At 41.2% G+C, this 12,601-nt stretch overlaps 1 protein-coding gene across 1 annotated transcript in view; it reads right to left on the bottom strand.

Moving 5' to 3' along the window:
• LOC132828198 (metabotropic glutamate receptor 4-like) overlaps nt 1-12,601 on the bottom strand; it is a 1,188,807-nt gene that overhangs the window by 341,222 nt on the left and 834,984 nt on the right. The window contains exon 8 of the mRNA XM_060845139.1: nt 3,177-4,112. Coding sequence (XP_060701122.1) covers nt 3,177-4,112 — 936 coding nt within the window. The remainder of the gene's footprint in view (nt 1-3,176; nt 4,113-12,601) is intronic.

The raw sequence follows: 12,601 nt of genomic DNA, 5'->3' as shown, positions 1-12,601 counted from the left end.
TCTATAACATTTCTTTCACACGGAAACAAGGAGAAAAATGAATCAACCGTATCAGACAAAGATAACCTCTGGATAAAAAAGGTGCCAGTATACTGCAAACGAACAGGAAGCAATTTAAAATGACAATGGATATGATAGAGGCTGATCTGCTGAGTATTTATTACAGGAGGACTGCAAGGATTTATGAGCTCTGCCTCCTTTGATGGCCTTTGAGAGTACATGGAGCCATCCAATAGAAATATCTACATTTTCAATGAAATATATCTTCTGGGTGTTCTTAACAACACAGCACATGCAGCTGTCAAATTTAAACATGCATGTAAAAGCTTTGGATAATAGGACACAATGGTAACCTCCTTACTTCCTCCACTACTCATTAGTAAAGGTACATTTGCTGTGGGAAAATGGTGTACTATATAGAAAATAGGAAAACTTGGCATCAGAAGCTGCCCAGTACTAATAAAGAGAAAAAAATCAGCCCTGTTTCACCATGAGTCCCTTTTGTCTATTGCCATGGTCTCTGTCTCTCTGCACCATACATGTTCTTATCTTTGTCATGCCGAAATTTCACCACAGTGGGTGGTAGAGGAGCGATCGTTCTTTCAAAACAAAAATCCAACTTCTGAGTTTTTTCTTCTGTCTATTTCTCATAAAGTAATTTACATTTCTGTAACCTTTATTTCTACAGTTAACAATCCCCAACACGAGTAAACCTTGCAGGGAAAGCGCTCAAATCAATCCAATTTCTCACGATTGTTTTTAATGAAGCACTCTACATTGCTTCTGAAGTTAGCATTGATTTGAAAAATTTTGGATCCATATGTCTTCCCATTTTGTTCCTTTTTACTTTGTGGATTATAAATCTAATTTTCCACTTGTTTTTGCTTTGTAATGGTCGATATTCATGTACCAAAATGCTGTATTTTATACTGTATCAAAATTGCTGAATTATTGTGATTTCCTCTCTAACTCAAGCTCCAATTGCAAACAGTAATTCATTTTAAAAGCGACGCATTAGACCAAGGTTATTGTGGTTCTGACTGCAGTCTCTGAATAACCAAGGTGAAAGAGGATCTAATTGTCTTCATGTAGCCTGAATTACATTACCATGCAGGGATCCTACAGTGATGACAAACATTAAGAACATGTATGGTGCAAAGAGACAGAGACCATGGCAATAGACAAAAGGGACTCATGGTGAAACAGGGCTGATATTTCTTTCTCTATTAGTACTGGGCAGCTTCTGATGCCCAAGTTAGAAAACAGATGTTGAGTTGAAGAATACGTAGTATCGAGACTGAATAATTTTCAAACACAACTAACAAATGGTCACCTAACCACGTATCAAAATTGAGACATCAAGTTAAATTGAAATTATTGGTGATATTTTAGGTGCAGCATTTCCAGACATTATAGAACTTCAGCAGATTACAGACTGCTCTGATTTCTAAACTCTAAAGCTAGAAATACAACTGTCTCCTACTGAATCAATGCACAAGGAACTTCTTAAAATGATTTTTTTGTAATTAATCTTGAGTTAATTGCTATTCATGTGATGCTATCTCTGAATTTATATCAAGCCATAAAAATATACTTTAAAGAGAATCAGTAAAGTGAATGACAATATTCCGATGTTGAAGAGATTCAAATTGGGAAAATTCAATCAAACTAAACCAGAAACATTGCATTTCCAATATCGAGCTCCTGGTGGGGAACTTTACTAACTGGCAACTGATAATAGAAATTCTGGGACACTTTTTATTTCATTTTCTGACCATTTTTATGAATGATCAGAAAATCATGCAGTTATTTCCGTTAATTGCTGTTTGAATTGAAAAATAGCAAGATAAATCCTAATATCATTTTCTTGAGATGTTCTGCTTAAAAAGTAAAAAATCAAGTTTGCTTGTCAATGTTGGTATGATTTAATTATGGCTCTGATCAACAATTTTATACATTTCCAGTTGAGCGTTTGAAACATAAACAGCTATTTTTCATATTTTCTAATTTATGATTCTAGATGTATAACAACCAGGCCTATGTTTTGATTATTTGATATTATAGCTGGTGCATTTGTCTTCCCTTCAAGTTTGTATTGCTTAAATTACTTCAGTAACATTAACCATCCTGCAGTTATCAAAGTTTTTTTTTGATGATTAACATTAATGAGGGTGCGATACCTTATAACAGCCTTGTCCTAATGGATACTGTTAGTCTTTTTCAAAAATTAACCATATATTTTGTATTTGTAAACAGTCTACAGATAGTATTCATAATCCACCATTAACTAAAAAAACAAACATCACCTTTCAAATAATTTTCTGCTTCTGTCTTCAAACTGCACTTTGTATATATAATTATCAGTGTGTCGAGATGTTGACAGCATTGATCAGTACTGACATGAAAGTCAATGCGTTTTCAGAAACATAGCAAATGAATCGCACTGCCACACTCGTTACCTGCTTCATTTTGTTCCATTTAATTTGAGAGGAAGAAATTGCTTCAGTTCAAGGTCAGAAATGAGCAATAAGTGCCAATAACAAATCAATTACTAGCATTCAGTCATTGAGAAGGATAATTACAAATATGGCACTGGGAAAGCAAATGAGAAATTTTACATATTATAATGACTTACTAGTGACTGTTCATGATCTAATCTTTACAGCAGGGAGAAAAAAAACCATACCTTTTCCTGGGAAAATGGTAGCAATAGAAAGCCATTAGCAGAACTGAACTGAACTGAGAACTGAGAACTCTTTGATCAAATCTGCTGACAATGAAAAAGCTTGAAGTAAGCAGATTAATTTTCAAGTTTATTTTTGCCTAAACACTTTCAGAGTGCTATAAAATAAACGTCAATCTGGATTCACCATGAATGTTTAAAGTTATGATACCTGGATGAAGAGAATATAATTGACTTTCCTGTGTTTGGGATAGATCCTGTGAATAATCTGGGCAATGGAACTCAGAAGATTGGAAAAGTAATAACAGATGATTGCAAAGGATGATGCACTATATCCTAATAGTCATTACATCCCCAGAATCACAATTATGATACTTTGCAGGCTGATAATACCAGGTAGATAAATGTTGTTAATTGATTTCAATGAAGCAATATTTGTGATTTACACATTAGAAATAAAACAAAGTAGAGCTTTGCAGAGTTGTGTACTTACTTTTTCTGCAGACTGTGCAGTGCCGAAAAATATTGGAATGAAGGCTAACCAGACAATGCAGGTGGTGTACATGGTAAATCCAATAGGTTTGGCCTCATTGAAGGTCTCTGGAACCCCTCTGGTTTTGATGGCATAGACGGTGCATGTGACCATGAGGAGCATGCTGTATCCAAGTAAACAGATGAGAGACAGATCAGAAATATCACATTTGAGAATTCCACGAGCAAACTGAGGGTTGGCAGTCTTTTGGTCATCGTAGTCTATGTAGGAGTGGGGTGGGTCAGCAATAAACCAGATACAGACACCCAGTAGTTGCACAGAGATAAAACTGAAAGTTATCATGAGCTGGGAGGCTGGACTGATAAACCTGGGGGCACTGACGGATTTTTTGCCTTGCTCGAATATCCGATATATCCTGTTCGTCTTGGTGAGTAAGGCCGCATAGCTGATACTCATACCCAATCCAAGAAAGATCCGTCGCATGGAGCAGATGGCAACATCGGGCTCTGCTATCATAAGGAAGGTAATAGCATAACAGAGGAAAATTCCTGTGAGAAGCACATAACTTAATTCTCGTCCAGATGCTTTTACTATTGGTGTGTCATTGTAACGTATAAACGTTATGACAACAAATAGCGTAGCAATGATACCAATAATTGCAAAGAATACGGGTGCAACAGCCCAAGGTGAATACCATTCTAATTTGACTATGGGAATTGGGCGACATCCTGTGTGGTTTTCATTAGGACGCATGTCGAAGTGGCAGATCTTGCAGTTATATTTATCCACCTGGTATTGGTAGCCATCACAGAGTTCACAATGCCAGCAACAAGGAATGCCCTTCACAATTTTTTTCCTTTCCCCTGGTTTGCATGGAAGGCTACAGATTGATACTGGAACCTGACGCGATCCAGATTGCCATTGCATCGTGTGGATCTGAAAATGTAAATGAAGTAAATTAGAATCGAGCTGTCTAGTTCACAACTAATCACAAACATTTAAAGTTATCACCCAAATTGACAGCCTTATCATTGATGACAACACTATGATTGCAGCAAACTTATAATCCTCTCAAAACTGAGTTTATAACATCAGCCATTTCACAATGGAGATACAGGCAAACAAAGCCAAACAGGGAACAGTGGAAATTTAAGGGGAAGATCATTCCCAGATCATCTTCATCCAGTTACCCAACAGGTTTTGAAGATGCATTGGTAAAACACTAAGAGCTGACATTGATAAACATATTTAATCACTTGTTTGATGAGTCAGAGACTCACAATTGGGTGAGAAAAGAACATTTGTATTTAGTTAACTAGTGTTCACTTGCATCATCAATACACAATATTTTAGTCGAGTTGTTGCAACTGTAAAAGACAAGTTAAAATGCCTGTCACTGACACAAAACCTGAAATTTATAATTGCTTTCTGAATGAATGCAATATTTTGTAAACAGTTATAATTGCCTGAAGCTTAAATTAACTTTAAGAACAGACTAGGTTAGCATCTGTACTACTGAGTAATTGCTTTGGAGTTTGAAATTATTTAATCATTCCTGAATAAGTGAATAAAATGTGTTTTGTTGGAAATCTTTCACAGATTGTTTGTTGTTTATTTGCTCTTGAGAAAATGGTGAGCTTCCTTCTTGATATGCTGTGGTATATATTATATAGGAACATTCACAGTGATATTAAGGATTTTACTCGGTGACAGTGGCTTTGAGGGGAACAGATGTGGTGGTGTTTCCATTCAGCTGCTGTCCTTGTCATTCCAAATGGTGGAGGTGGAAAGAACCATTGTGCATTGAGAGTGAAGGAATTGAATGTTGGATGTGGTGTAGGCAATGCCAATCAATTAGATTGCTTTGCCCTGGATGCTGTCATGCATTTGAATGTTGGTAGAAATGCATTCATCCAGGTAAATGGAGAGTATTCCATCACACTCTTGACCTGGGAACAAGCTTTGCAAAGTGCATAATTCCCAGCTCTGAGCTGCTCTCATATTCACAGTATTTACATGGCTGGTCCAAATCAATGTTCTGTTAATGGTAGCCTAAAATGTGTTGATTTTGGGAATTCAACAATTCTAATGTTTTTAAATGTCAATGGGACATTCTTCATGTGGACGCACTGGTTACAAAGGCCCAAGAATGTCTCTTCTTCCTCAGGCAGCTGAGGAAATTTGGTATGACAGTAAATGCCCTTACCAACTTTTAGAGATGTGCCATCGAGAGCATTCTGTCTGGATGTTTCACTACCTGATATGGCAACTATACCATTCAAGATTGGAGACGGTTACAGAGAGTGGTGAATTCAGCCTGGACAATCACAAAGGCCAATCTCCCATCTATAGAATCCATCTACTAGGCCCACTGTCAAAGAGAGGCCACCAGCATTCTCAGAGATCCATCCCGTCCTGGCAATGTTTTTCTACATACTCTACCATCGGGGAGAAGTTTCAGAAGTCTGAACACATGCACCATCCAGTTTTGAAACAGTTTCTGGCCTACTGTTGTTAGAATACTGAATGGACACACAAACTCTTTACATTCGCCTATACTGTGTTTTTGTTTTCGGTGCTGTTTATCTATTATTCACTATCTATGCTACTTAACTCTGTGATCTACCTGTATTGCTCACAAGACAAAGCTTTTCACTGTGCCTCAGTACACGTGACAATAAATTCAATTCAATTCAAACAGATCTTTGACCCACTGATTCAATGTCTAAAATGTGCTGAGATGACCGATCTTAACTGTGGAAGTTTTGGGAATAGGACAGCTGGGCTTTGATCAACGGGGAATTCTTTGAGAATGTGCAGGATGCAGCATTTCATGTTACATGTTGAAGGGGGGCCCACAGTTACTCCATTTCTCTAAGGGTACCAATGTCCATCTTACCATTTGTAAGCTCAGGCATGTTAACCAATGTTTCAATTCCTCATCTCAATTCTACCTCCTCTTATGTCTATGGCCTTCCATAAAGGGGTAGAGGTTTGAACCCCCAAAAAGCTAACAGGAATCTCTGGTGTAAATTCAAAACCTAGCACAACTAGGTTAGTGACCATATTTCTACTGTCCCCATAATATTTATGCAAATACTCCACTGGAATGGGCATAGACATTCGGTCACAACATATCCTGAATCTAATAACAATTCAGTAAATATTGCTGAAATGAATGGCCACTAATTTAAGGTGAATGCAAATGACACATTGTTTGATAGCACAAGGAATAATTAGTTTTACAAAATACTGAAGGCATATCACCCAGGAGGGTGAAAAGTTCAAGTAAATGTATCGAGAAGAAACATAAAACTTGGGTTATTTAGTTGTCCCTCAAAACTCAAACCTTTGCATTTCATCGGGTTTTAAACATTTAGTTCTGCTGAAATGCTGCAGCCATTATAAAGATTAGATTCCCTACTGTGCGGAAACAGGCCCTTTGGCCCAACAAGTTCATACTGACCCTCCTAAGAGTAACCCACCAGGCCCATTTCCCTCTAACCAATGCACCTAGCACTATGGGCAATTTAGCATTGCCAATTCACCTAACCTGCACATCTTTGGACTGTGGGAGGGAACCAGAGCACCTGAAGGAAACCTAGCAGACATGGGGAGAATGTGCAAACTCCACACAGACAATCACCCAAGGCTGAGAATCGAACCTGGGACCCTGGTGCTGTGAGGCAGCAGTGCTATCCACTGAGCCACCATGCCCATCATAAAGGTTGTAAGACTACAGCAGAAGAAATTACGAGATGGATGGTGAGAAAGCCCAATCTGGAGGCATGATTTAGGCTTAGGAAAGTGCCATCCTGAATAGTAACTGTCAACATGACCATGCTAAGTGAGATTGGTGTTTGAAACTCCAAAGCTAATTCCATAGATAATGGCATCCCAGGTCCAGCAGGAGCTACCAGCCACACTCAATGGTCTACAATACCCCAGAACATGGGAACTGTTATGAGAGGAAATGGAACACAAAAACTCCGAGCAGTAGAGGGCAAGCCTACATTATGGTGCATGCTTAGGTATATATGGATGAGGAAAGGATTTACAGCACAAGTCTCATTCACTTTGATTCAAAAAGTCTGGGGAGTCTTTAAATTCTGAAACATTTTGAAATAGTTAATAAAGAGATAATGATGGCTCTTGTGGGAAAAAGCATAATCAGAAGGCATCAATAATTGAAAAGAATTGCAAAGGGAAATTCAAAAGACACTTTTTTTAACCCCAATAGTGAAACTCTCTATTACCTGGTGTGTTGAAAGGGACAGTGTTGATAGATTTAAGGAGAAGCTAGACTAGCATAGAGGGAAAAGGGAATACATACTGCAATAGCAGATATAATGTGTGGAAAAAATTAAAAGGAGGGATAAACGGAGCATGAACTCTCTCATTGTCTGGCTAGACCAAATGGCTTGTTTCTAGGCTTTGTATCTCAGGTAATCAATGTATCATGTTCTAAGTGGATAGCCCATGATTCCATCTGACAAATTATGCCTGTTAACCAGTATGGTCAAGGCATGTCCTCACAGAACCTTGAAATGTTTATCATTGCTCATTTGTGTCCTTACAGAATCTTGAAATGTTTGCTATTGCATTTTGATTACCAAGACATGAAGGAACAACATAAAATTAAAATTGTTAGTACGCAGACACACTTAGCTTTTTGCATCAAAGAACTGAAGCATAAGTTTGTTGATTTCATGACATTAGAATGGGCTTGGAATTGGGCATATGCAGTTCCTAATCATCCACTTTATCCAGGGTTTTACGAAATAAGCATGTGACTGTTTTTTCGCCAGGAGAGGAAATGAAAATGCAAGCTAACCAATGCATTTGCCACCTGTTGATAAATGTACAGTCATCAGTTTTCTGTGGGCAACATCTTATTTAGATATAAGCTTTAGGGACAAAAGTCCAATAATTGAAGATAGTCCAGTTATCCATTTACACTAACATGCTCATATTTTCAATGACAAAGCTCTGCCTTGCTAATTCAGAGCTAACTAAGGCCCTTGTCTACAGTCATTAGTCAGCAAAGTCTCCACATTTGTGGTTACATATATTACAAAGTGAAAACAGCCTCAAATTTTAATTTAAAAACAACTATGTAAAATTGCAAAATATGTGGTTGAGTCAACATAAATGCACCAAGAGGTATTGTGAACGCTGTAAAATGAGAAAGGGAATTTGAAAGCTTCTTCAGTTCAGCTCAAAATAATGAAAGGCGGATAGAAACGTACTTGTAGCTAAACTTGGAAGGTCAATGATGAGTGTTTATGCCAGGGCGCCATGAAATCCGTTACCTTGCCATCAGCGATATACTTGCTGTATACCTGCTCGCTACCACCATGATTTTAAGAGTGGCAGAGGTGGCTTTGTAAAGGTTGCCCACCTGTGAAGTAACGGAAGCCCTTAAGTAGTCAATTAATTCCCAAATAAGAGCCTAATCCCACAGCCACTCTAATTTAACCGGCAGTGGGAGGGGCCAATGGTCAATTTATTGCATGGGATCACATGCTGGATTCTGCAAATGTCTTTTTCCATAGGTTTGTCTATACTTGTCCTGAACAAAATGCACTCCATTGCCAACCCTTCTCCCACCTCCACCTGGAGACTCTCAGCCTCTCCGGCAAGATCTCAACATTTCGATACATTACTGAACGTCACGTTTTTGTCGCATATATTTCAAGAATTAAATTTAAAATAGCAGCATATGAATAGGGGACAGATCTGTGAAGGTATTTTTAACGTCTCTATACATCATTACGACTGTAATGTAACTGCATCATTGACAGAAAGATATATGACCACAGTCATGTCCTGATCAGACCTCAGTAGTGTTAATTGATAAAATATTTGTACTATTGGATTTATGACAGGCAGAGTAGACTAATTATGGCAATGATTCAGATTTGACTTCAAATCAGAGGTTTTCTTCCATCACACTCAGAAAGGAATCATAGAATTTTCCCGATAGTTCAAGAAAAATAAATTGGAACGTGTCCAAAAAACAGAAAGAACTGCAGATGCTGTAAATCAGAAACAAAAACAGAAATTGCCAGAAAAGCTCAGCAGATCTGGTGCATCTGTGGAGAGAAATCAGAGTTAACGTTTCGGGTTGAGTGACTCTTCCATAGAACAGGACAGTTAACTGGACATATCTGTTAAGTAAAGATTTTAAAATCTGAGATAGGAAAGATATCTCTCTGCGATTGTGCCACTTTAACAGATAATGTTGGGAAACAGCTTGAAACATAGATCTGAATGCAGATATCAAAACAATGCAATTGTCTTCTCTGCATTTATAGTCTTGTTCATCTTTTCTCCTTTTTGTTTGTAATAGTGTAGTGTTATATTGTCAAAGAACATCTACCATTTTGTGTGAATATATTTCACTGTTTACCGACATGTTGATCAATGTAAGACATAAATATGTGAACTAGGAGAAAGTGAGGACCGCAAATGCTGGAGATCAGAGTCAAGAGTGTGCTGCTGGAAAAGCACAGAGGTCAGGCAGCATCTGAGGAGCAGGAGAATCGATGTTTCAGGCATAAGCCCGTAATCAGGAATGAGGCTTGTGGGCCGGAGTCTGAGAGATAAATGGGAGGAGGGTGGGGTTGGGGGGGGGGAAGGTAGCTGAGAAAGCAATTGATGGATGAAGGTGAGGGAGAAGGTGATAGGTCAGGGGTGCAGTGATATGAAATCGACCAAGATTAATTGATCCATCAAGTTAAATTTGGGATCTGATTTGTCTAGTGTGAACATCAGGTTGGGGATCATAACAAGAGGCTCAGCTGCATGGATGGGGAGGAACAGGAGTACAAAGGCGATATTAATAGCAGGTTCAACAGTTGGGTGAACAGTCAGGTTTTTTTTGCAATTGTAGATATGACGCTAGGATATCACGATTTCCCCCTGATGTGAGGATTAAGGATAGAACCCCTACAGTATGGAAGCAGGCCCTTTGGCCCAACAAGCCCACACTGACCCTCCAAAGAGTATCCCATTCAAACATATTCCCCATTGTTCTGCATTTATCCCTCACTAATGCATCTAACCTACAAATCCTTGAACAATATGGGCGATTTAGTATGCCAATTCCCCGAACCTGCACATTTTTACTGTTTCTGAACAGCAGCAGAACATTTTTTCTGGGGATGGGTGATCACCTAGAAGTTATGAGCTGAAAATATGTTGCTGAAAAAGCGCATCAGGTCAGGCAGCATCCAAGGAGCAGGAGAATCGACGTTTCGGGCATAAGCTCTTCTTTAGGAATGAGGAGAGTGTGCCAAGCAGGCTAAGATAAAAGGTAGGGAGGAGGGACTTGGGGGAGGGGCATAGGAAGTGCGATAGATGGAAGGAGGTTAAGGTGAGGGTGATAGGCCGGAGTTGGGGGTGGGGACGGAGAGGTCAGGAAGAAGATTGCAGGTTAGGAAGGTGGTGCTGAGTTCGAGGGATTCGACTGAGACAAGGTGGGGGGAGGGGAAATGAGGAAACTGGAGAAATCTGAGTTCATCCCTTGTAGTTGGAAGGTTCCTAGGCGGAAGGTGAGGCGCTCTTCCTCCAGCCTTCGTGTTGCTATGGTCTGGCAATGGAGGAGTCCAAGGACCTGCATTTTCTTGGTGGAGTGGGAGGGGGAGTTGAAGTGTTGAGCCACGGGGTGTTTGGGTTGGTTGGTCCGGGTGTCCTAGAGGTGTTCTCTGAAACATTCCGCAAGTAGGCGGCCTGTCTCCCCAATATAGAAGGGGCCACATCGGGTGCAGCGGATGCAGTAAATGATGTGTGTGGAGGTGCAGGTGAATTTGTGGCGGATATGGAAGGATCCCTTGGAGCAGTGGAGGGAAGTAAGGGGGGACGTGTGGGCGCAAGTTTGACATTTCTTGCGGTTGCAGTGGAAGGTACCGGGAGTGGAGGTTGGGTTGGTGGGGGGTGTGGACCTGACGAGGGAGTCACGGAGACAGTGGTCTTTTTGGAACGCTGATAGGGGAGGGGAGGGAAATATATCCCTGGTGGTGGGGTCCGTTTGGAGGCGGCGGAAATGACGACGGATGATATGATGTATATGGAGGTTAGTGGGGTGGTAGGTGACAACCAGTGGGGTTCGTTCCTGGTGGCGATTGGAGGGGCGGGGCTCAAGGGCAGAGAAGCAGGAAGTGGAGGAGATGCGGTGGAGAGCATCGTTGATCATGTCTGGGGGGAAATTGCGGTCTTTGAAGAAGGAGGCCATCTGGGTTGTTCGGTATTGGAACTGGTCCTCCTGGGAGCAGATGCGGCGGAGACGAAGGAATTGGGAATATGAGATGGCATTTTTACAGGAGGCAGGGTGGGAGGAGGTGGAGTTGAGGTAGCTATAGGAGTCGGTCGGTTTATAGTAAATGTCCATGTTGATTCGGTCATCCGAGATAGAAATGGAGAGTTCTAGGAAGGGGAGAGAGGAGTCTGAGATGGTCCAGGTAAATTTGAGGTCAGGGTGGAAGGTGTTGGTAAAGTGGATGAACTGTTCAACCTCCTCATGGGAGCACGAGGCAGCACCGATACAGTCATCGATGTAGTGGAGGAAAAGGTGGGGGGTGGTGCCAGTGTAGCTGCGGAAGATGGACTGTTCCACATATCCTATGAAAAGGCAGGCGTAGCTGGGGCCCATGTGGGTGCCCATGGCTACTCCTTTGGTTTGGAGGAAGTGGGAGGATTGGAAAGAGAAGTTGTTCAGAGCGAGGACCAGTTCAGTCAGTCGAATGAGGGTGTCAGTGGAAGGGTACTGGTTGGTACGGCGGGAAATGAAGAAGCGGAGGGCTTTGAGTCCTTCGTGATGGGCGATGGAGGTGTACAGGGACTGGATGTCCATGGTGAAGATAAGGCTTTGGGGACCGGGGAAGCAAAAATCATGGAGGAGGTGGAAGGCGTGGGTGGTGTCCCGAACGTAGGTGGGGAGTTCTTGAAATAAGGGGGACAGGACCGTGTTGAGGTATACAGAGATGAGTTCAGTGGGGCAGGAGCCAACCCAGCCTACCCGTGGCTCAACACTTCAACTCCCCCTCCCACTCCACCAAGGACTTGTGGGTCCTTGGATTCCTCCATCGCCAGATCATAGCAAAATGACAGCTGGAGGAAGAGCGCCTCATCGTCCACCTAGGAATCCTCCAACCACAAGGGATGAACTCAGATTTCTCCAGTTTCCTCATTTCCCCTCCCCCACCTTGTCTCAGTCCCAACCCTTGAACTCAGCACCACCTTCCTAACCTGCAATCTTCTTCCTGACCTCTCCGCCCCCACCCCTACTCCGGCCTATCACCCTCACCTTAATCTCCTTCCACCTATCGCTCTTCCAACGCCCCTCCCCCAAGACTCTCCTCCCTACCTTTTATCTTCGCCTGCTTGGCACACTCTCCTCATTCCTGAAGAAGGGCTCATGCCCG

The sequence above is a fragment of the Hemiscyllium ocellatum genome, chromosome 26 (assembly GCF_020745735.1).
Source record: "Hemiscyllium ocellatum isolate sHemOce1 chromosome 26, sHemOce1.pat.X.cur, whole genome shotgun sequence".
Taxonomy (NCBI): domain Eukaryota; kingdom Metazoa; phylum Chordata; class Chondrichthyes; order Orectolobiformes; family Hemiscylliidae; genus Hemiscyllium; species Hemiscyllium ocellatum.
The sequence above is the reverse complement of the archived record's forward strand: the minus strand, read 5'-3'. Positions and strand labels throughout refer to the sequence as shown.